The sequence below is a fragment of the Helianthus annuus genome, chromosome 10, assembly GCF_002127325.2.
Source record: "Helianthus annuus cultivar XRQ/B chromosome 10, HanXRQr2.0-SUNRISE, whole genome shotgun sequence".
NCBI classification, from domain to species: domain Eukaryota; kingdom Viridiplantae; phylum Streptophyta; class Magnoliopsida; order Asterales; family Asteraceae; genus Helianthus; species Helianthus annuus.
The window spans coordinates 107,686,071-107,708,190 of record NC_035442.2 but is presented as its reverse complement, the minus strand read 5'-3'; the positions used below and the strand labels follow the sequence as shown (position 1 = coordinate 107,708,190).

Genomic DNA, 22,120 nt, shown 5'->3' with positions numbered 1-22,120 from the left:
AAAAGTAGCGATTTTAACATAAAAAATATTAAAAAAAAATTTCGATTTTTTTTTATTTTTTTAGAATTTTTTTAGGTTTTTTGGGGGTTTAGTTTTTAGCATTTTAGCTTGGGGGGGGGGGTTAGGTTTTTTTTTGGGGGGTGGGGGGTTAGGTTTTTTTTGGGTGAACACAACCCGGTTTGTAACTTCACCGGAATCGTCTGCGACTGTGCGAACAACGTCAAAGAGATCAATCTTTCAGAACAACAACTGATGGAAACAGTTGATTTCGGTTTAACTTGTTCCCTCGAGTTGTTTCAAAAAGTCTTCCGTGGATCAAATCTTTTGCATGGAACTATTAGTTCCAACTTATCATACTACACAAGTTTGCAGCATCTTGGTCACGAAAACAACTCTTTCAATGGACAATTCCTATGGAAATCACTTGTTAAACTAACTAATTTAACTCACTTGATCTTAGGAGATAACCCTTTTGATATATCTCCATTTCCTTTGGAGATATTAAACCTCTGGATGTTGCAGACACTTTATCTACTTTATCTGACAAACTGCGGCATACAAGGTACTATCCCCCGAGGATATCAGAGAGCTAACGACTCGAGCTTTTTGATAACTTCTTGGACGGGGAAATCCTAACAGGTAGGGGTGTTCAAAACCGTATATCCAAAAATTCAGATATCCGAAATTTTCGGATACCATATTTCACTATCTGGATCCGTATAAATTTCGGATCAGATAGTGAATCGGATATCTAAAAATCCAATTTTTTTTAATTTTTAATTTTTTATTATTTTTTCATATTCATAACCGGATATTTTTTTTATGATCATCCCCTCATCTTCACAATCTAACCCACTTCAAATCCTCCTCAAATTCAAAATAAATTTATCAAACTCAAACACAAAAATTTCACGTCATGGACCGAACACAACCCGGTTTGTAACTTCACCGGAATCGTCTGCGACTGCGCAAACAACGTCAAAGAGATCAATCTTTCGGAACAACAACTCATGGAAACAGTTGATTTCGGTTTAACTTGTTCCCTCGAGTTGCTTCAAAAAGTCTCACATGGGTCAAATCTTTCGCATGGAACTCTTAGTTCCAACTTATCATACTGCACAAGTATGTAGCGTCTTGGTCTCGAAAACAACTCTTTCAATGGACAATTCCTATGGAAATCACTTGCTAAACTAACTAATTTAACTCACTTGAGCTTAGGAGATAACCCTTTTGATATATCTCCATTTCCTTTGGAGATATTAAACCTCTGGATGCTGCAGACGCTTTATCTGACAAACTGCAGCAACCAAGGTACTATCCCCGAGGATATCAGAAAGCTCAAGTCGTTGACGACTCGAGCTTTCTGATAACTTCTTGGACGAGGAAATCCCAGCAGGTAGGGGTGTTCAAAACCGTATATCCAAAAATTCAGATATCCGAAATTTTCGGATACCAGATTTCAATATCTGGATTCGTATCTGAAATTTCGGATCAGATAGAGAATCGGATATCTAAAAATCCAACTTTTATTTAATTTTATTTTTTTATTATTTTTCATATTCATAACCGGATATTTTTTTATGATCATCCCCTCATCCTCCCAATCTAACCCACATCAAATCCTCCTCAAATTCAAAACAAATTTATCAAACCCAAACACAAAAATTTTCACATCATGGACTGAATACAACCCGGTTGGTAACTTCACAGGAATCGTCTGCGACTGCGCGAACAACGTCAAAGAGATCAATTTTTCGGAACAGCAACTCATGGAAACAGTTGATTTCAGTTTAAATTGTTCCCTCGAGTTGCTTCAAAAAGTCTCACTTATATCAAATCTTTTGCATGGAACTATTAGTTCCAGCTTATCATACTGCACAACTTTGTAGCATCTTAGTCTCGAAAACAACTCTTTTAATGGACAATTCTTATGGCAATCACTTGTTAAACTAACTAATTTAACTCACTTGAGCTTAGGAGATAATCCTTTTGATATATCTCCATTTCCTTTGGAGATATTAAACCTCTGGATGCTGCAGATGCTTTATCTGACAAACTGCAGCATCCAAGGTAATATTCCCGAGGATATCAGAAAGCTCGAGTCAAGCTCGAGTCGTTGACTCGAGCTTTCTGATAACTTCTTGGACGAGGAAATCCCAACAGGTAGGGGTGTTCAAAACCGTATATCCAAAAATTCGGATATGCGAAATTTTCGGATACCAGATTTCACTATCTGGATCCGTATCTGAAATTTCGGATCGGATAGTGAATCGGATATCTAAAAATCCAACTTTTTATTTAATTTTCATTTTTTTATTATTTTTTCATATTCATAACCGGATATTTCGGATAGTTTTGGATATCCGAATATAAGTTTTTGTATATTTCGAATATTTTCAGATACTTTGGATATCGGATATCCGAAAAAAATAAAAATTAAATTTTCGGATATTTCGGATATCCGAATTTTCGGATATTTCGGATTCGGATATCGGATATTTCGGATCGAATTTTCGGATATGGATAGTTTTGAACACCCCTAACGTAGACAATGAACTTTACATAATCTACATTTTAACTATCATGTTGTGACTTAACTAATAATTAAATAAAATAAAAAAAGAAAAAAATTGTGATTGGTTGCTCTGCACATGGCTCCTCGTCTTTCCCCCTCTTGCGACTGTGAATGTTCTCACGCCTCCTTGGGCGGCGCCCACTTTAACACCCTCAGGGCATTATTGGTTGACTTGGTTTGTAGCCAACCACAACGCCCAACCTAAACACATATGAATAATTTTTTTTGAACGTCAAATGTTACTGTACTCTACTTTACACGTAGATAATACAAAATCCTCCTTTTACCTAGATTTAAACCTAAGACCTCTTCATTAAGAGACAAGTTTATTTACGTGGTACCGAGAAACTTGTAATTGGTAATATTTTCAATACGATATATCATAAATATTTTGTATTTACATTAATGTAACATTTGATTTAGAAAAGTAATAAGTTTTGTCAAATATCTTTCATGCTGTTAAAGAAAAAGAAACAAAATGGATAATTCCTACATACCAAATCCATGTGGTAGCTGCTCCATTTCACTTCACGAACCCCTTCTCATGTCATCAAATCATACTATTATTTTTGTTTTATTAAAAGTCATAGTTTTGTTTCTGTTTTACATCTATTATAATTTTTTTTGGAAGGTGTGAATTATTCGTGAATGTCCAGAGGTCTAGCATATGCTGTCTTAATCGGGTCTGTGCTAGAGAGCCCACTCGTACAATAGATCCTAAATTTAAACCCCTCAATGCGGAACCCCTATCACACAGACTCGAACTTGAGACCTGTAGGGAAAAACTCACTCAAACCTACCATAGGTGCAACTTAAATACCCATGGTCACCACTAGAGTTGATGGTTATATGTATTATAAATAATATAATTATTTTAGAGAAAACAATTCTATTCTATATTCTATATAATAACAATTCACGTAGCATATTAGCTACAGTATAAGAAGAAGCCATCATTTTAGACTTAATTACCAAAATAATCTTTAAGTTCCATCTCTCTTTGTAACTAAGGTGATCGGAATGGTACGACTTAGGAGTGTGGTTTTTTTTGTTTTGTCTTGTAGTGATTCTTTTTTGTTGGTTTAGTCTGCCAACTCTACACGTCATATTATACATTCACATAATTAAATCTAACCAAGATATTATTTATTCTTGGTCTTGGATGAATGAATTTGGTTTTTAGTACTTCAGACTTCTATGTTTTATTTTTGGCTCTGAAGTTTTGCCTTTTATAATTTAAAGATGCTATAAATTTGATTGTTTTTTGCGTTTTACGGTAGCTCAAGGTATAAGTTTGCGTTTGTTTTTGTCAGCGTAAATTTGTGTTTTTGTTTTACGATTTTTCTGGTTTTGATCATTGTTTGCTTACCACTTCGCACGGTTTTACGACCTATGCCCGTAACACAGGGGTTAAACACTAGCCTGCATACATTTGCATTTAGCTTACATTCTGTTATTTTTACTACACATTAAATTTCATTGTTTTAATCTTTGAGGGTGATTTGTGAGTTTTGCATTGATGTTGTAATCAAAACCAAGTTTTACAAATTTTAATACTTATTAATAACTAGGTATATCACGACTTTGTTTTTCGGGTTTTCTCTTTCGATTGTCATTACATTACGAACAGAAACGTTACCGACTGAATGCCCGCCGCGAAGCACGGGGGATTCTACTAGTTTATACATAAATTAAATTATTCGAGTTGGTTTACAAGCTCACGAGTTGTTCCAGGCCTAGCTTGGGCTTGGCTGGATTACAAATCGAGTCAAGTCGGCTCGTTGATGATTAATTAGTGGTATGTCGGTTTAATGGATAGGAAGTATTCCGTTAAAATCATCGAATGCCACATGTGGTGTCATTTCAATGTTGTCGGGAGATAGATAGATCATATCATAAATAAGTTGACTAATGTCTTAAAACATATGTTTACTTTGTGGCTTTACCTTTCAAGTTTCAAATATACGGTTCTCAACTTTTTTACTTATCATTTCTCATGTATTACACTCACTTGTTTCTATTATGTTTAGAACAATAACGATTTTAATTAAATATCTTATTTAAAAGTATCATGTATCTAACAAATTAAAATAAAAGTTCTGAAGTAAAAAAACTATATGCAACTAGAAATTGTATATATCAACACAACATAAAAACTATAAATTACATGACAGATGGAAGTTCGAATTTGTACTTCTCATTAATACCTTCTCTCAATGGAAAAATTGATGGAAGTTCGAATTTGTACTATAAATTACATGACAGAGTAAATTAAATATGGTGGAATTCAAAGCGAACAAAGACGTGTGGTCTTGGAAAAATGATGATGGGCAATTGTTTTCTGCCAAACAACTTCGGTTAGACATTTTATTGGCTGGAGCTCAAAACGATAATGTCGAGTGGAAGTATAACTGGAACTCTTGGGCTCCGCGTAAGAACAACTACTTAGTGTGGCGTGCGCTGATGGGAAAAGTGGCGTCTAAGGAAGGTTTGGTCCGAAGGGGTGTTCTGTTACCGGGCACTTTATGCTCTCGTTGCGGCTTAGTTGAAGAAGATGTCGACCATATCTTTATCAACTGCATATGGGCCAGAAGTATTTGGTGGAGCTTGCTATTGTGGATGAGGATAACTTTTCCCCAGAACGTTAACTCTCTTTGAGGTTTGTTTGCTTGCTGATATAAAGAAGAGCCCGGGTGGAAAAGTTTGGAAGCGGATTGTGTATACGGTTCTTTTGGCCACTGTTTGGAGAATATGGTTTGCTAGATACAAGAAGACGTTTGAAGATGATTTTATTCCGGTTCATAAATCTGTGGTTCAGATTAAGGAAGATGCTTTCATATGGATATCTATGAACGACTCCAGCTTGGAAAAAATGGGTAGCATTTGATGTCATAGACAGGGTCAGCTCAACCATTTTGGTGGCCTAAGGCGAAGTAAAATCTTGTGGCTTTTTTCCTAAAAAAAATGTATGTAATTGAAAGTTAAACTTGAAGGGTCCAAGTGTAATTATTTGAAAGATTGTGTTAAAATTTAAAAACAAGAAAAAAAATGGTGAACCAGGGATTCAAACTCGGGTCTCACCAACATCCATACATATACAAAACCACTACACTACCAACCATAAATTTGTTAATAACCCACACCCTAAATCTTTTATAAATGGACTGTGATTTTATCAAATTGTGGAGGCCCTATAGTTTTGGTGTCCCAAGGCCCAAGCCTCATTTGGCTTACCCTTGGACCGGCCCTGGTCATAGACGTTCTGTAAGTTGTCTTGTTTCGCTCCGTTTGTCTTCTTTTCTGTGTTTGTATTTGTTCTCAGTTTCTAGCTTTCTCTTTTTATTTATATAGGGTAAGGATCAAATAGGAAGTTTGATCTTGCTAGGAAGGATAGGAAGTAATCTTAGCCATCCACGTATGTTTTTTAATTTAGACGCGTAGGGGTATTTTGGTCTAAACACAGTTTCACATTCTCTGTCATCTTTCACGCACAAAAAACCCCAGTTCACATCTCAATAAAACCCTAAAATTCAAACAAATCTTCCCCAGATTCAACCAATTAACACTTCAAAACACAAATCAAACCTCACAAATCGTCATTAAACCCATCATTTCCTCCTCAATTCGTCGTAATTGAGCTTGAACACGTTCTCTAACCTCCGATTTCTTCTCAATCTCTTCCTCTTTCACCTTGAATGCGTTCTAAACCGTTCAGATCCGTGATGTTTTTTATATTGTAAACATCTAGAAATCAAAAGAAGTGAGGATATGTTAGTTAATACTTGTAGCTTCCTTATTTTTTGGCTTGCACTTTTATCTTCCATCAAATGTTGTGGAGCTGCTCTCATAAAGAAATGGGTTTTGCAATGGTGAGAGAATTTTGGATTTTGGAGTTTCATAAGGGTGCTACTTTCTACACCCCTCCTATCTACTTTTTTCACCCCCCTCCTCTCACATACTTACAGGTGGGGCCTGCGTGGGACCGACAGTTTTCCTCTCACAAGGGGGGTATAATCAGGAAAAGGGGGGGTGTGTATAGAATTAGCAATAGTTTTATTAATTATTCAACTTTTGACTTTTCAGTACCATTTATTATAAAACGCAATAGTTTTATTAATTATTAATTAATGGATTTTCATTTTAATTGTACATGCCAATGAATTTGTAAAACGCAATTGTTTTTTTTAATCTCAATGTATCTATGTTTATTTCTATTTTGTAACACAATTAACTGGGCATGTTAGAACATAATTTGGCTGGACATTTTTATTGCGTTTTAGAAAAAACACATGTTTGAAGTGTTTTTAGTTCATTGCGTTTTAGGTAAACACATTTTTATGGGTTTTCAGTCAATTGCGTTTTAGAAAATACACTTTCTTTTGTGTTTTTAAGCCATTGCGTTTTAGAAATAAGACATTTTTATGTGTTTTTTTGGCTATTACGTTTTAGATAAACACATTTTTGAAGTGTTTTTAGTCATTGCGTTTTAGGTAAAAACACATTTTTATGCTTTTTCAGTCCATTGCGTTTTAGAAAAAAGACATTTTTAAGTGTTTTCTGGCCATTGCCTTTTAGAAATAAGACATTTCTTTTTGTTTTTGGTGCATTGCGTTTTAGGTAAAACACATTTTTATGTGTTTTCAGCCTATTGCGTTTTAGAAAGTACACTTTCTTTTGTGTTTCTAAGCTATTGCGTTTTAGAAATAAGACATTTCTTTGTGTTTTCTGGCCATTGCGTTTTACAAATAAGACATTTCTTTGTGTTTTTGGTGCATTGCGTTTTAGAAAAATGTCATTTTTTGGTTTTTTTTTTCATTGCGTTTTACGTAACTGAGGGTTTTTCTATTGCGTTTTACGCAACTGGGTTTTTAAATTTTTTTTGAAAATATAGCAATAGTATACTCGTTTTAAAGGTAAAAAAACGCTCGTTTTTTTGGTGAAATTTTTATAAAAAAAATAATGTCGTATGAAAGAGTTATTAACGTTTAAAAATGGGGGGGGGAATTGGAGGAGAGAGAAACTATTGGCTTGGATCGACTAGAATGCCACTAAACAAACTCACGCGCCTCTTTTCTTCCCTTCAATTTCTATCATTTAATCTTAGCCCTTGATTAACTAAATGGATGGTCAAGATCACTTTCTAGCCTTCCTAGCCAAATAAACTTGCTATTGTATCTCCACCCTATTTATATATATAAAGTTTTGTTGCCGTTAAATAAAAAATGATTAAATTGTCATCATCATCAACTTCCGCTAAAAGTGAAGAATTATTGTAGCTTCTCGAGTGCACTTACTCAAAAGTGCCACGAGTCTCCACCACTCCACAAACCTCCCCTTACACTCCATTCCCCTAATAAACAAACCCCCACCTCACATGCCAATCACTTGTCACTTTCCCATTTTTCTTCATTTAATAATTATTATTCTACCTTAATTGATTCCATGAGTACGACCAATATTATTTTCCTCGGTTGTTGATGCACATGTTTTGTTCCAGTTCCGACCACCCATCGCCGTCGATGAGAACCCTCAGCGAGGTGTCGGACGATGAGAACTTGCGGCTGAGCTTAGATCTGGTGGCGGCTGCTAGACAAAACATTGGGTTGTTGAGAGATGTTGCAGAGTCTCATTGGCTCCACCATACACCTCTTCTTGTTGAAGCTGTTCGTAGGTTGGTAGATAACACGACATACACTAACTAAAACTTAACATGTGATCAGATTATTAACAATTTGTTAATTCGTAGGTACGATGAGTTGTGGATGCCGATGGTGTCTGATCTTACGGTAGATTCTGGCAAGCCACCGATGATTCTTCCGCCACTTGATGTTGAATGGGTTTGGTTTTGTCACACTCTAAATCCGGTATTTCTTTCTTTAACGATAGTATGCATACCATACTAGAATCGTAATTAAATTCTAATTCTTTTTAGCGTAACATCCCATACTCATATAGTCCGGAGCATAAGCCCGGATAAGAAAGCCAGACCGGACCACCGGTAACAAATACAATGAGCGTGCTTGGTACTTGTGGTCCGGTCTAGCATATACCAAATTTTTGGGGCTAAAGTAAAACTAATAGGGACTTATATTAACACCAAAATTGCACCTTTTTGAATTAAAAATGAAACAATATTTTCTTAGTGTAGGTTTATGATACAACCTGAGTAAAACTCTCATGCTCAAAAACACCTTAACAAAGCTTTGATTACTATGTTTTAGGTAGCTTACAGGCAATACTGTGATTCAAGATTCTCAAAACTCATCGGAAAACCGGCCATTTTTAACCAAGAAAACAAGGATTATGCTTTAGAAAGATGTAAAGAAAAGTGGATTTCCAGATACCCATCTGAATCTTTCGAAAATGAAGCCAACTCCGATGATCTTCAGACAAATGTTCTTCAAACCGATTATCTTTTGGGAGAAATATCAAAGCAAAGATGTCTACTCACCAAATTCTCCAAACCTTATATGGTAGAACTCGTGTACTTAATCGCTGCCAAAAACCGATACAAGGGATTTCTGTTTATGTTGCAAAGATTCGCCGATAGCTGCTCAGCTTTCGTACCCACATCGGATATTCTACTAATGTGGATTACTCATAAGGTAATTAGAAACTTTAACACACCGATTTTTTTAGAAAAGGGGACGGTACCCTGACAAATGTTTATTAATAAAAATAAAAACGAAAACAAAGTTGTAGCAAGTAGCCCACCCCCGGGACATTAAACTTAATCATGTTTGATGAATCAGAGCTACCCGACAGCGTATGCAATTGATGTAAAGGATATGGAGGACGATATGTTGAAGATAGTCGAGTCTGGAGAGTCTGTAAAGGAGGATGATTTGGAGGTGATGAACAAGCTTTGGGAGAGAATGTTTGATCAGCCGTATGAGAAAGCCGGTTGCGCTGCAATTGATAATGTGAAACCATTGATTCACTGGGAAGTTACGGATACTGATGTTAACGTCAAGTACCGGCCATTGCTGCCTCGGTTTCTGCTTGAGGTCAGTTATTGTGTTATGAAGTTATGTGACATACTGACATTTGATCTTAACAACATTTGTTGTTTGTTTACATAACAGGTTAATATGTTGGTGAAGCAGACTGCGATGTCGAAGACGTTGCAAACAGATGTTTCAAAGGAGTTTTTACGGTTCCAGTTTCTTAGATGTCACCGCGATTTCAAACTAAACAACCCCGTATCCACCGTTCCTTCGGATTCATGGCAGAAAGTGGTTGATCTTTACTGCGAATTCGGGACGAAAGGTATGGTGGTGGAACTAAGACGAAAAGGGGGAGTTTGTATCAACGGAAGTAAACTACTCGAATCCAAAACGTTTATGTGGAACGAGTTGCTTAGAGCACCATCGATCACTTTAGACGGGGTGCTTGGTCAAAGATTCAGGGTGTTTGTCTCGATCACCCCGCCTGCACAAGCGCCTTACTTGTTGAAATCCGTGCCAGACCGAGTGACTGATGATTCGGGAGCCATGGTGTCGGAGGTGATCCTGAAAATGAATCAGTATCGGCCTCAAGAAGGACGGTGGTTGTCTCGTACAGTACTCGATCATGCTGGAAGAGAATGTTTTGTTATACGGATGAGGTTACATTTCTTTATTTATTTTTTCTTCTCGCACGATGTTACTCCAGTGGTCCGTCAGTGATCCAAATTTTCCGTTAAAATAAAAAGGGACTGCAGCCCGGTAAATTTAAAAAAATAATAATAATAAAAGAATAAAAATACAAAACTGTAGGAAATTTATATTTGAGCCTAACAATTGGGCATCAAAGGCTCGGCCCAAACAATCCTAGCTTAGGCCCGGCCCAAGTTTTCCTAAAGCCCAATTAAGTCACATACGTCCCAATTTGACATACCAAAAACTATAATCTCACAAATTGGACCAATTGATATAACACATTCGTGACATGAATAACATCATTTGCTCGATTTCGATCGCAGAATAGCAGGAGGGGTATGGAGAAGAGGCAGCAACAAACCCACCGTCGTAAAACGCGAAGACCGATGCATAGAAATACGCGAAGGCTCATGGTCTTACGTTGCTGGCTCTATAGGCAAAGCTCCAGGTACGTTTCTCAAAACTCATAAAAATAACATCATTTAATCAACTCACACTCACAATTCTCATTTACAATCTAGTACAGAGAAAGTGATCGCAACCGCAACACCAAACACACCATCGGGACAATGGCGGGCTTCATGGACCTTCTCGACTGGACACGAACTGTCCATATCATCCGACATGAACTTCGACATCAAAACCAACACCAATGATCCACCAGTTCAGTTACTAAACGGGCGACAAATGCAGTACCAAACCGAAGAAAACAAGGACCAGGAAGACGGGTTTGTGACCATTGTTCGGTTCTCAGACGAACACACGAGTGGGAGAGCAACGGGTCTTGTTAACTGGAAGCTGTCGGCGGTGGAATTCGCGCCAGAGGAAGATGCGGCATTTGTGTTGTTGGTCAGTATGACGATGCTGAGGAGTGTGACCGAAATGAGGAAGGAAGATGTGGGGAGTTTGTTGGTTAGAAAGCGGTTGAAAGAAGCGAATCACGGGGATCGTGACTGGGGGTCGGTCTTCGTGGTTGACTCGTCGTCGAAATCGGTTTATGTTAAGCCGTGGTATTGGAATGCTAAGGCCGTGATGGCACGGGAAGAGACGGGGTATGTCACAAAGAGTTATTCTGTTGAGGAGTGTGGTGATGAGTTGTATAAGCAAGCTTTGTTTGGTAACTAAAACGTTTTTGTTTAATTACTTAAAATTTTGATATATTATTTAGAAATGTTATTATTTTTCTCTCAAAACCCTTGATACAAGATCTGTATCAATTCTTGTATCAATTTTGTGTTAGTGATTCCGTTTTAAGTTTTAAGTTATTTATTCATGAGTAGATAGATCATAAAGCGAGTTGTGATAATCTGACATGCTTACGAAAATAATCTCTCTATTTAACTAGTAATTAAGCCGGTGCGTTGTGCCGGGTAAGAATTCATCCTCTGCTGTCCGGATAGTCTTGTTGAACGTAAAAAGAATGTGATGAATTATAGCTTTCGTAAGGATTACTCGGGTTACTAAATTGTACATTCCATTTAGGATTAGAAATAGGCGTAATCGGACATGCTTTTTACATATCTCTCGTATCAATTTTGTGTTAGTGATTCCATTTTAAGTTTTAAGTTATTTATTCATGAGTAGATAGATCATAAAACGAGTTGTGATAATCTGACATGCTTACGAAAATAATCTCTCTATTTAACTAGTAATTAAGCCCGTGCGTTGTGCCGGGTAAGAATTCATCCTCTGCTGTCTGGATAGTATTGTTGAATGTAAAAAGAATGTGATGAATTATAGCTTTCGTAAGGATTACTCGGGTTACTAAATTGTACATTCCATTTAGGATTAGAAATAGGCGTAATCGGACATGCTTTTTACATATCTCTCGTTATTTAGGGACCCTATTCACCTCTTTGGGCTTCTATAGATGGTGATTTCGAATCATTTGACGGCGACGAAAAAGGGGGAAAGATTATTGGACTAGGAGACGTTGTTTTAGATGCCATAACTCTAGAAGATGTGAACTATGTTCCCGAATTATGCTATAATCTTTTGAGCGTATCACAAGTTTACGATAAGGGAATATCAGTTCTGTTCAACGATGTAGAAAGTGTCCTTCTCAAGCCAGGCTATACAGTTCCTTAAGAAATGATTATGCTCACAACACCGCATCAAAATAACACGTGTCTTAAATATGAAAAATGCCAAGTCAAAAGATCAAATGACTTGTTTCATTTCAAAAAGCATCGGAATCAGCCGGTTTCGATGAACAAATAATCACCTAAGCTTGCAATCAAAAAGAATTGAACCCATACAACGTTTGTGGTGGCAAACATCATGTTATTACTTGATTTATTAGTTGTGTGGTCTAATAAGTTTCAAACTTAACTAAATGAATTAAACTTGCATATCACTTATGGGTGAATACTAAAAGTGAGCGTAGGGAGACACGTTGAGTGAAAACAAAAATAGACAAAAGAACAAATACAAATACGGTTGTCGTATAAAACGTACGAATGACATGAAAAACTAAAAAAAGAACAGTGACATTTTCGTAACTATTCTATAAGTAGAGTAATTGTCAAAAGTTGAGTAATTATGATATACTTAATTATCAAAAAAATAGTAATTATGATTTACTTGTAGAGTAATTTTGAATTTTATGTTGTTTGATGAACTTGTAGAGTACATATGTGTTATATTTTTTAATAAACTTGTAGTAGAGTAATTGTGTCTATTAGGTTTATTTTATATACTAATAGATTAATTGTGATGCCTTTGTAGAGTAGTTTGGAATGACTAGTTGTTTGATACACTTGTAGAGTAATTTTAAATAATATCTTGTAGCAGTATATTAATTATGAACTAGTAAAGTAATTATGATGCACATTTAGAGTAATTTTAAATGCTATCTTGTAGTAGTGTATTAATAATGAAACGCTTAAGTAATTATCATGCACTTATAGAGCCATATTGAAATGTTATAATATAAACTTTTAGAGTAATTGTGTCTGTTATGTTGGTTGTAGGATCGTTTTCGGACCCGAACGAGTCGATCAGAAGAGTTTATCTCGGTTTGAGCGGCAGAAACAAACAAACCGAGCTTAATTCAGCAAGAATTACACTTTAAACTGTCGTTTCTATTGATTGAATGACTATTACAGCAATTCGACACTTCGGCAGCACTTCGTTGCAAAACCGGAACAATTGATCTGAGATTTCACTTGGGAGAACTATATTAGACATTAACCATTCAAGCGAAATCAACAACTCCACTCAAGCGGAATCAGAAACTTGGTGATTTCGCTTGAACTTGATCTAGATCATTTCAAGCGAAATCTCCTCTAATCTCACTTTCTCGTTTTTCGTGCCCTGATATATTAAACTCTATACAAGACTCGATACAAGACGAAGACGACAGATGGATGCACCAACAAACTCCCCCTTGGATGTTGACGGAGTCTTCAGTGTCGAGTCTTTGCATCTTCAGTCTTTATCAGCCTTTGGGCTTTTCTTTTGAAGTATCTGACACTGTAAATATCCTCAATCTCTATCTTCTTGTCTTCATCATCAACAAACTCTCTTCCTCGGATGTTGACTTCTTTTCTATTCATTTGCACCAACATACACTCCTCCTCAAGTGTTGAATCTTTAAATTCATTAGCAGCAACAGACTTAGGATCAGAACCTGACTTTATCTTCTCTTGATCAGATCTCTTGATTCCTTAAGTTCATCTGTAGCTTGCGTGAATTACAAATTTCCAGAAATATAACCTAGCTCTTACAGACTCCCCCTCTCAATCGGCTGGGATCGCAGTCTGGCTTTCACAGGTTCAAGACCGTTGCCTGACTCAAAACTCTGCTTAGGATCGAAATCCTGGCTTTCTTCAATCACAAGCTTCTCAGGACCGATTAACCTAGCTTTTACTCAAACCTGCACATTCTCTACCATAAACATAAATTTTTAATATTAAACTTTAACTCACTCAGACACCACTTTGTAGAAATCACAAAATGATCTAACATTTATAGTTTCTGATGAACCACTTGCAGGAAGACAAATTTTTTCACTTGCAGAATCGTTTTCTCTACAAAAACTTCTAATGACCACTTGTAAGATATGTTTTAAACTCTAACTCTCTCTCACAAAATATCTTCATATTTAGCACTTGGAATTTTGAAAATCAGCTCTCCAACACCAGTTGTCGAAAATCTTTTTGGATTTTTTAAAATTTATGCTAAAACACACTAAAATCTTTTTGGAATTTTTTAATCTAAAGAAATGCAGTAAAGAAATATTTACAAACAACCTTTTTGTGAGTTTGTGTAAGAGGATCATATCAGTTTCTGAGAAAAATCACCAGCACCATTAAGCTTCATTTCATTTTAAGTTCTAAACAATTCACTTAGATTGTCAGTATACTGGTCCACTTAAATTTTCACACAAAGTTCAACTGTTTCGAGATACGAGATTAATGACTTAAGCACTTAAACTTATTCGCGTGTCCCGCTACTTGAATATACTCCCGTATCCAGATCCCAATATTCAGTCTTCACAGGTGAGTATACCACAGATGATATCTGTAAGGGGTTAGGTGCGAAACCGTGAGAGCTCAGGTCAGAACTTCCATTCAGCAGAGAGATGACGGTTCGACTTTAGGTGTGTCCCCTTTAGAGGATCTTTTCTTCAAGAGCACATGATTAGCATTTTTCAATGATTCATCATTTTTTATGCTGAGGGTGAGCTATATTTCAAGCAATGCGGAAAGTATTATACGGGGACTAGGTCAGAATTTCCATTCAGCAGAAGTCCCGGGATAATACCCCAGATATCACTGAGTATAAAGACCTAGTATCTCAGAAAGAGGGACCTTTCAAACAAGATTTCGGGGGTTACCATATATCCAAGAAATTGTTCCCCATGATATAAGCAAGTTTGAAATTTAGGTTTATATCTCGTTACAATCTACTAAATGTGCAAAATCCTACTGGCATATCCACAGTGAGATTGTTTATCACATTTTATCTTTCCATTTCTTTAGCATATTGTGAAAGTCTACTGATGTACTATCATTTCCTCTTTTTAGACAACAAAACTCGTTTTTGATTTTATCATGTTTTTGGCTTTTTCAAATTTTCTAATGTTTTTGGATTTTCTAAAATTTTTACTCCCCCTAAAATGTAAACACATTTAAAGAAATTTGAAACAAAAACTGAGCTCTTGACCTACTTAGCAAAAACAAATTTTGTAAAAACAAACTATACAGGTAAAATGACAACTGTTGAATCACCTCAATTCGCCATCCACTTTGCATAAACAATCAGAACTCCCCCTTTCAACAAACTATTTTCCCATTTAGATTTCAAAACACTTAAGTTTGTTTTAATCAAAATGGTTTTTCCGGAAAATAAGTTTAGTTGATTTTACCACTTGTAGTAATGGGGTCATTTCATCATATTGTTCATCAATCACTTGTAATGAAGATTTCATCAAGTTCAAATTAATGACCTTGAGTAATCACTATGTCAGAACAAATCTCTGTACCACTTGTATGAACAACATCACCTGTTACCAAGTGTAGGAATAAAACATCTACACTAAATCAATTTACCAATCAAGATGCCGATTCCTGCTTCACACTTACCAACCTGGAAGCTCCGGCATAGTCCATTATCTGTACACATTTACACAATATAAGATTCATTCACAAAAACAATTCTAAGAATGATGCCGATTCCTAATCCACGATTACAAACTTGGGATCTCCGGCATAGTCAGGTTTTTAGTCAAAGAAAATATCCACCCAAGCCTGACCAGCCTTGGGTGTTACCGAGTCATCATCACTCGGTTTCTTACCTTTCCTCTTCTTCTCATAGAACTCTTTAACCCTTTTGACTTTTCGATCAACCATTTTACCAAATATGTGTTTTACCTTGGGGTTAAAGGCCTTTTCAATATCAAAAACCTTTTTGTCATCATAAAATTGGTTTGAAATTTCAACCTTACCAATTTTCTTCTTAAAATTTTCAGCCCAAAGTGGAGGAAAATTCTCATCATCCACAGTTGGAACTGATTCTTCACCATTTACCTCAACCTGTGGCTCCTTGTAACACCTCGAAATTTTGTGTCCAATAATGTGTTAACACGTGTCATGAGTTTACACGTGGCATTAAATATTAAATAAAGGACTAAAGTTGACAAACCTTGAATGTATGTAAATTCGAGGGTTAAAAATGTCAACAAAGGGTAAATATACTGTATAGTAACCCTAAATGATGCTCGTACCTTCAAACGAATAAATCATGGATCGTACGGAGCGAAACGCGGGAGAAAGTGAGAGATTACAAGCTACAGGGGTTAATTATGTCAACATGTTTAATTTATACCTCTGAGTGACCCTTTGACGAACCCGAGGCTTTGTAACAGTAAAATACGCTCACTAGAATATACGATATAAATTTCGCGAAGTTCCGTTTTAAAACGAGAAAGTTATGATCAAATTCGTATGCGAGGGGTTAAAAGCGTCAACAATAAAAGTTAAGGCTTTTCGGATAGTAATTAAACTAACCGGGGACTTAATAATGCGGGTAAAGGTCACGAGGCCCTTAGTTGTAAATAATCGAGGGCCAAATCGCAAAGTTACCCCTTCGAAACCGAAAGGTCAGGTTAATCATGACAAAAGATTTGAAAATCTTGAAATCCAGGCCTCAGGCGGCCCGCCTGAGTGAAACAAGCAAGTTGAAGCGGGCCGCGAGCCACATGTGGATACGTTTCCTGACATGAAGATTCAGGCGGCCCGCGTGCATGTAGCCTGAATCTTAATGCGGGTCGCGTGGGAGTCCCAGATGCAGAAACTTTGGACGGACTTGCTGTTTGAGCTTGTGAACGATCATTGAGGCAATTAATGAAGCATGGGCGCCCTCTACATGCCCCCTAGCACCCAGGGCCACCTGCTGATCATCCATGAACCCTTGTAGGGTGAGTTGTAATGATCTTATGCATGAAATGTTAGTATAAAAGGCCATACATTGTGCACAATTGAAACACACCTCAAAACCTGTTCTCTTGATCATCTCTGGAGCTCTTAAGCACTCTTCTAACATCCTAGGACGTGCACCAAGCTTCTGTAAGTATGCCTACCCTTTTGTGGCTTAGTTTATGCTTAGTTTAGCTTAAAAGTCAATCCGTCGTAATTAACGATTGACTTTGCGATAAATCACAAATGGTCCAGTGGTTTGTCGAATCAAAGATAGTTATATGTTGGTAATCATGTGGGCTTTAAACCCCTAAAAGGGCACCCTCTGATTCCCACTCTAACTAGTCGAATGTCGAGTCAAACGTGCTTAGAAAAAGTCAACAGAAATGCTATTTTGCGATTTCATGCATGATCTGTAATGTAGATGATATGTAACCTGTTTAAACACTTATAAAACATGATAATAAGTATGTTATCTAGTCTAAGCTTGTTTGATCCGACCACTTGATGTTTTAGACCCGGTTCGGAACCGAAAGTCGCAAAGCTTTGACTTTCGCATTGACTTCAGTTCTGACCCGTTAAAGTGTGATTTAGATATGCCTTAGGACTCTCTTAGGACCAGGTTACATGATGGTATAACCCTCTGTGACCGGTTCGTTGTTTGTCCGAGTCTTTTACATATTTCCGTTAAATGCTTAAAAGTTGACCGTAACGCCCTTTTTAAATTAAAACGAGAATTTCGGACATGTGAAAGAACCATAACCTTAGTTACTGTTTCTAAGCATGTCCCTAAAATTTCACGTCAATCTGAGGTCCAGAATAGGAGTTATGCTAAATAGCGCAAATTGCGAAAACTTTAATAATTAAATAGCGCAATTAGCATAACGCCTATCTAAACCCAGATTTCGACACCAAACCTTTTACACACTGATGTAAAATAATATTTTGGGATTTTTAAAGATTTTTAATTATTTTTAACCTGCTCATAACCTGCGGTTATGGCAACGGTTCGGTAAATACCGAATATACCCTTTTCGGCCATAACTTGAGTTCTACAAGGTCTTTTGACCCGATTCCAGTTGCTACTGATTTTAAATAATAAATAAAGTATGTTGGACTTTATAAACTGTTCGGGAAACTCAGATTTCCTGTAGAACTCAGAAACCTCTTTTATGATCTTTAAAAAGACCGAAATACCCCTACGGGGCATAATATGAACTTAAACTCGTTACAGGCATTATGGAAGGTATCCTACTGATACCACAACCTCTTTAAAGCATATTGACTTAGGAAAACAGTGTAGGACTCTTACGGTTACCCGTTACGCCTTTTGCGCGCACGGTTCGACTTATGTAACTAGTTTACATAAAATAGCCGAAACGGGTCAAACCGTATTGTTTTGACCCCAAAATACAGAGTGTGATTATTATACCCCTATAAAACGAGTCTTCAAACATGTTGGGTCAAAATCACATTCCATTCTCGGTTTTCGCCTTTCACGCGATTAAACCGTATCTATCCTTCGAAACTGACCGGTCTAAGCTACGGCTAAATTAAAGACCCGTTAGGATTCTAATAGGTTAATTTAAACCTTCGTTCCAGATTAGGGGACCAGTAAAAGCTATCTGCAATTTATTTCGATTAAGGATTTATACTTGCAAAGGTAAATACTTTTAACTTATTTTCCGTTATACGGGCTTGGGTTACGGTATTTAAAATACCGCTTGGTCGGGCAATTGACCCCAACTCGTTAATAGTTGGGTATTATCAATGTGACCCGTTTAAAAATTTGTTTGTTGGCTTTACGCCTTTGGGGGCTTAATGACCATGTCCCGGATATCCTTGGCAGCATTTTACGAAATGGCCACGACCTTGACATCCGGGTGTAGGCGTACACCCGGCATTATGTCCATAATTATAAAAGTATAGTCGTTGGTTTTCCCGCCACGGTTTTATGCTATGTGGTGTGTCTATTAAACTTTAACCCGGCATGACCCGGGCGACCGAACGCATAGTAAACATGTAATTCTTTACAAGATTTAATTATAAATTATCCCAAGTTATAAAGAGTTTGTGCCTTGTGCATTTAAACCAATTTTATTAAACATTTTACGAAATTGTCAGTTGAATGTATTTACCAGTGTAAACTGACGTATTTTCCCAAAAAGACTAAATGCAGGTACTATGCGTAATTGGCTGGGATTTCTCCTTAGCATCATTAGAAGTCTCGCAAGCTTAAGATGCCTGAAGTCTGTTGAACAATACTTTTATTATTATTATTTGATCCCCTGTGGATTTTATTTCAACAATGGTGATACTTTGTTATTACATTTAACGTTGAAATATATTTATATTTATGCTTCCGCTGTGCATTCATATAATTGTGTGGTTTGACTATATTGTTGCCAACTACGTCACGATAATCCCCCACCGGGCCCACCGGTAAGACACGTGGAAATCGGGGTGTGACAGGTTGGTATCAGAGCCAACACTGAGTGAATTAAACACTAGCCTTTGTGTTTATTCTCAGTTACACAATTGCACATACTTGAGTCTAGACAAGAACATAGGACAAATTCGAATTGTTATTCCAGTTTGTCTTTTTATTGTTTATTGTTATTTAAAGTTTTGAAAGCAGGAAATATGCCACCTGCGATTAGACGAGGAAGAGGAGGAAGAGGCAAAGGGACGATCATTACTCACAATGATCACGAGGCTGGACCTTCGAACATGCGAGCTCCTTCCAGTACAAGAAGTGAGGAACCACAGAGACGAAGAAGAAACCTCTTCGAACCTGCGAGACATTCTACCTCGCATAGCTCAACACCCTCATACCGTCATTCTTTTGGACCAGATTCGGAAAACAATCCCAATAACCCTCAACCATCCTTTATACCTCTCCAGCGATCTGCTTCGCACCGTTCTTATGGCGATCCTTCACCTTTCTTCGTAGGACAGTTTAACCCGGCGGATTATGTCCAAGAGCCAATAGGGTATAACCCTTTAGGACTAGAGGACCACTTTTCTGAAGATAATGCAGTGGATATGGACGAGGATACAGACCCCGTCGAGCCTGCAAGGGGCACTCCCAACCATCCAATCGAGATCTCTGACGGGTCATCCTTTCATGGAACACCCTATCAAGGTCCCGATAGTTATCAGGCGAGGTTTGACCAATGTAATTGGTACTTCACACCATCTCATCACTTCTCGCCTCATGACAAACAGCAACAACAGGATCCTTCTGAGGATTCGCGGTTTGTGGCAGTTACGCCACCGCCACCGCCACCGGTTCAACCAGTAATTCCAGATCCGCCAAGGCGTAGAAGATCAGGCGCACGGATGTCTACCCGAGGAGGGGAATTTCATTTCAGCACCCCTCGCCACTCGAGTGCGAGTCACTTTCCGTTAGTACCTGAAGAAGAACCACAATTAGGGGAACCTTCTGGTCACCCTGCAGAGGTGAATTCTACACCAGTTGCACCACCTCCGCCACCATTCGGATATGACAATCCGATACCAGCGTACGGCGCTTCCACCGCGTACAATCCGTTTGAGCAGCCGACTCACACGCACTACAACTATAACTATGTTGCCGATCCATACGTAGTAGCAGCTAATTACAATGCTCTCCATGGAACCTCTTGGAGACCAGACTACTCAGCTCATGGGTATCCAATACCTCCTAGACCTCCGGTTCAGCAACCGTCGTAGCAGCCACGTTTTTTTCCACCGAAGCAAGAAGAAATACTCCACCGTTTAAACCGTGTGGAACGAGACTTCGAACAAGAACGCAAGAGTAATCGTGGATTTCTCAAGGGCCTAGCAAACCTACTTAAAGGAAGGAAGAAACGAGATCATTAGTCTCTTTATGTATTTACTAGTACAATTTAGTCCCTGCGTGGGCATTTATCGTGTTTTAGTCCTTGCGAGGACAATTGCATTTCAGTCCCTACGTAGACTTATCTTTTTAGTCCCTGTGCGGACATCTATCTTGTGTTGGTCCCTGCATGGACTTGTTTTTCTGTAAACCTCTGCGTAGGTACTTGTTTATTTAAAAAAGTACCGTTTAGGGCAGCATGTAATCATATTTGAAATTTTGGAATGTTATGTTATAAATTTCATTTTTGTTATTATTATATATGAAATAAATCAAAAATCATTCCTTTTAACTTAATCTGCCTAAATAGAGAATCTTAAGAGTGAAACCTAGCCAGGTGTCTTTATAAGATCCGGCCAAAATGGTAAGACCTGATTAAAAGATTCAGATTTCCAGTTAACCTCTGGGATCATGTTAACGTTCATGGCAGATGTGATTCGTTAAATCGCACGCGTCATTCTTATATAAGAATCCTTTTAAGGATTGCAAAGCCCAAATTGATGATTTGTAAATCATGGGCTAAATCGTCAATAAAGATGATCATTTATTAAACATCCATTAGTGATGTAATGCCTACGGGTCAAACTTATTAAAACATCCATTAGCGATGTAGTGCCTACGGGCCAAACTTATTAAAACATCCATTAGTGATGTAGTGCCTACGGGCCATACTTATTGTCATATAAGACAAAGGACCGTGGTGGTCTATGACTCCCTGTCAGAAAGGGTAAAAGGACTACGGTTCAAACCTTCATACCTTGATTCTCTGTAATCTCGGCTAATATTATAAAAACGTCCTCGTGACTAGGCTTTTCTGCCACTAGCAATATTGTTTGTAATTAGGATAAGTTATATTCAAATCCTAAACAAAAGTGAGTAACAAATTAACCAGATATGGTCTCTGTTTACCATGGTTAATGAATTGCCATAAAAGACAATTCCATAATAAACTCCTAAATAAAATTTTTCGTTATCTTTTGTAGTAGATTCAAGTTACCATGGCTGATCCTAGTGGGGAGAATAGTCATTCGAAAGAAGACGAATACGATAACGCCCAGGTTCATTTGACGGGCGCAGAATTGAAAGCTCTTGTCGACAATGCTGT

General features: G+C 37.4%; 1 protein-coding gene across 2 annotated transcripts; it reads left to right on the top strand.

Moving 5' to 3' along the window:
• Positions 1–7,898: 7,898 nt before the first annotated feature.
• On the top strand, positions 7,899–11,484 carry LOC110884984 (glycine-rich domain-containing protein 2). Of its 2 annotated transcripts, none has more exons than XM_022132660.2 (7): positions 7,899–8,246; positions 8,322–8,439; positions 8,797–9,180; positions 9,328–9,582; positions 9,661–10,181; positions 10,539–10,663; positions 10,742–11,408. In XM_022132660.2, exons 1-7 carry the CDS (start codon positions 8,053–8,055, stop codon positions 11,338–11,340), a joined length of 2,196 nt encoding a protein of 731 aa, XP_021988352.1. In that variant the 5' UTR covers positions 7,899–8,052; the 3' UTR covers positions 11,341–11,408. The 2 variants fall into 2 exon arrangements, with proteins under 2 accessions (XP_021988352.1, XP_021988353.1); XM_022132661.2 differs by having other exon boundaries at positions 8,023–8,246; positions 10,737–11,484.
• The last annotated feature ends 10,636 nt before the right edge of the window (positions 11,485–22,120 follow it).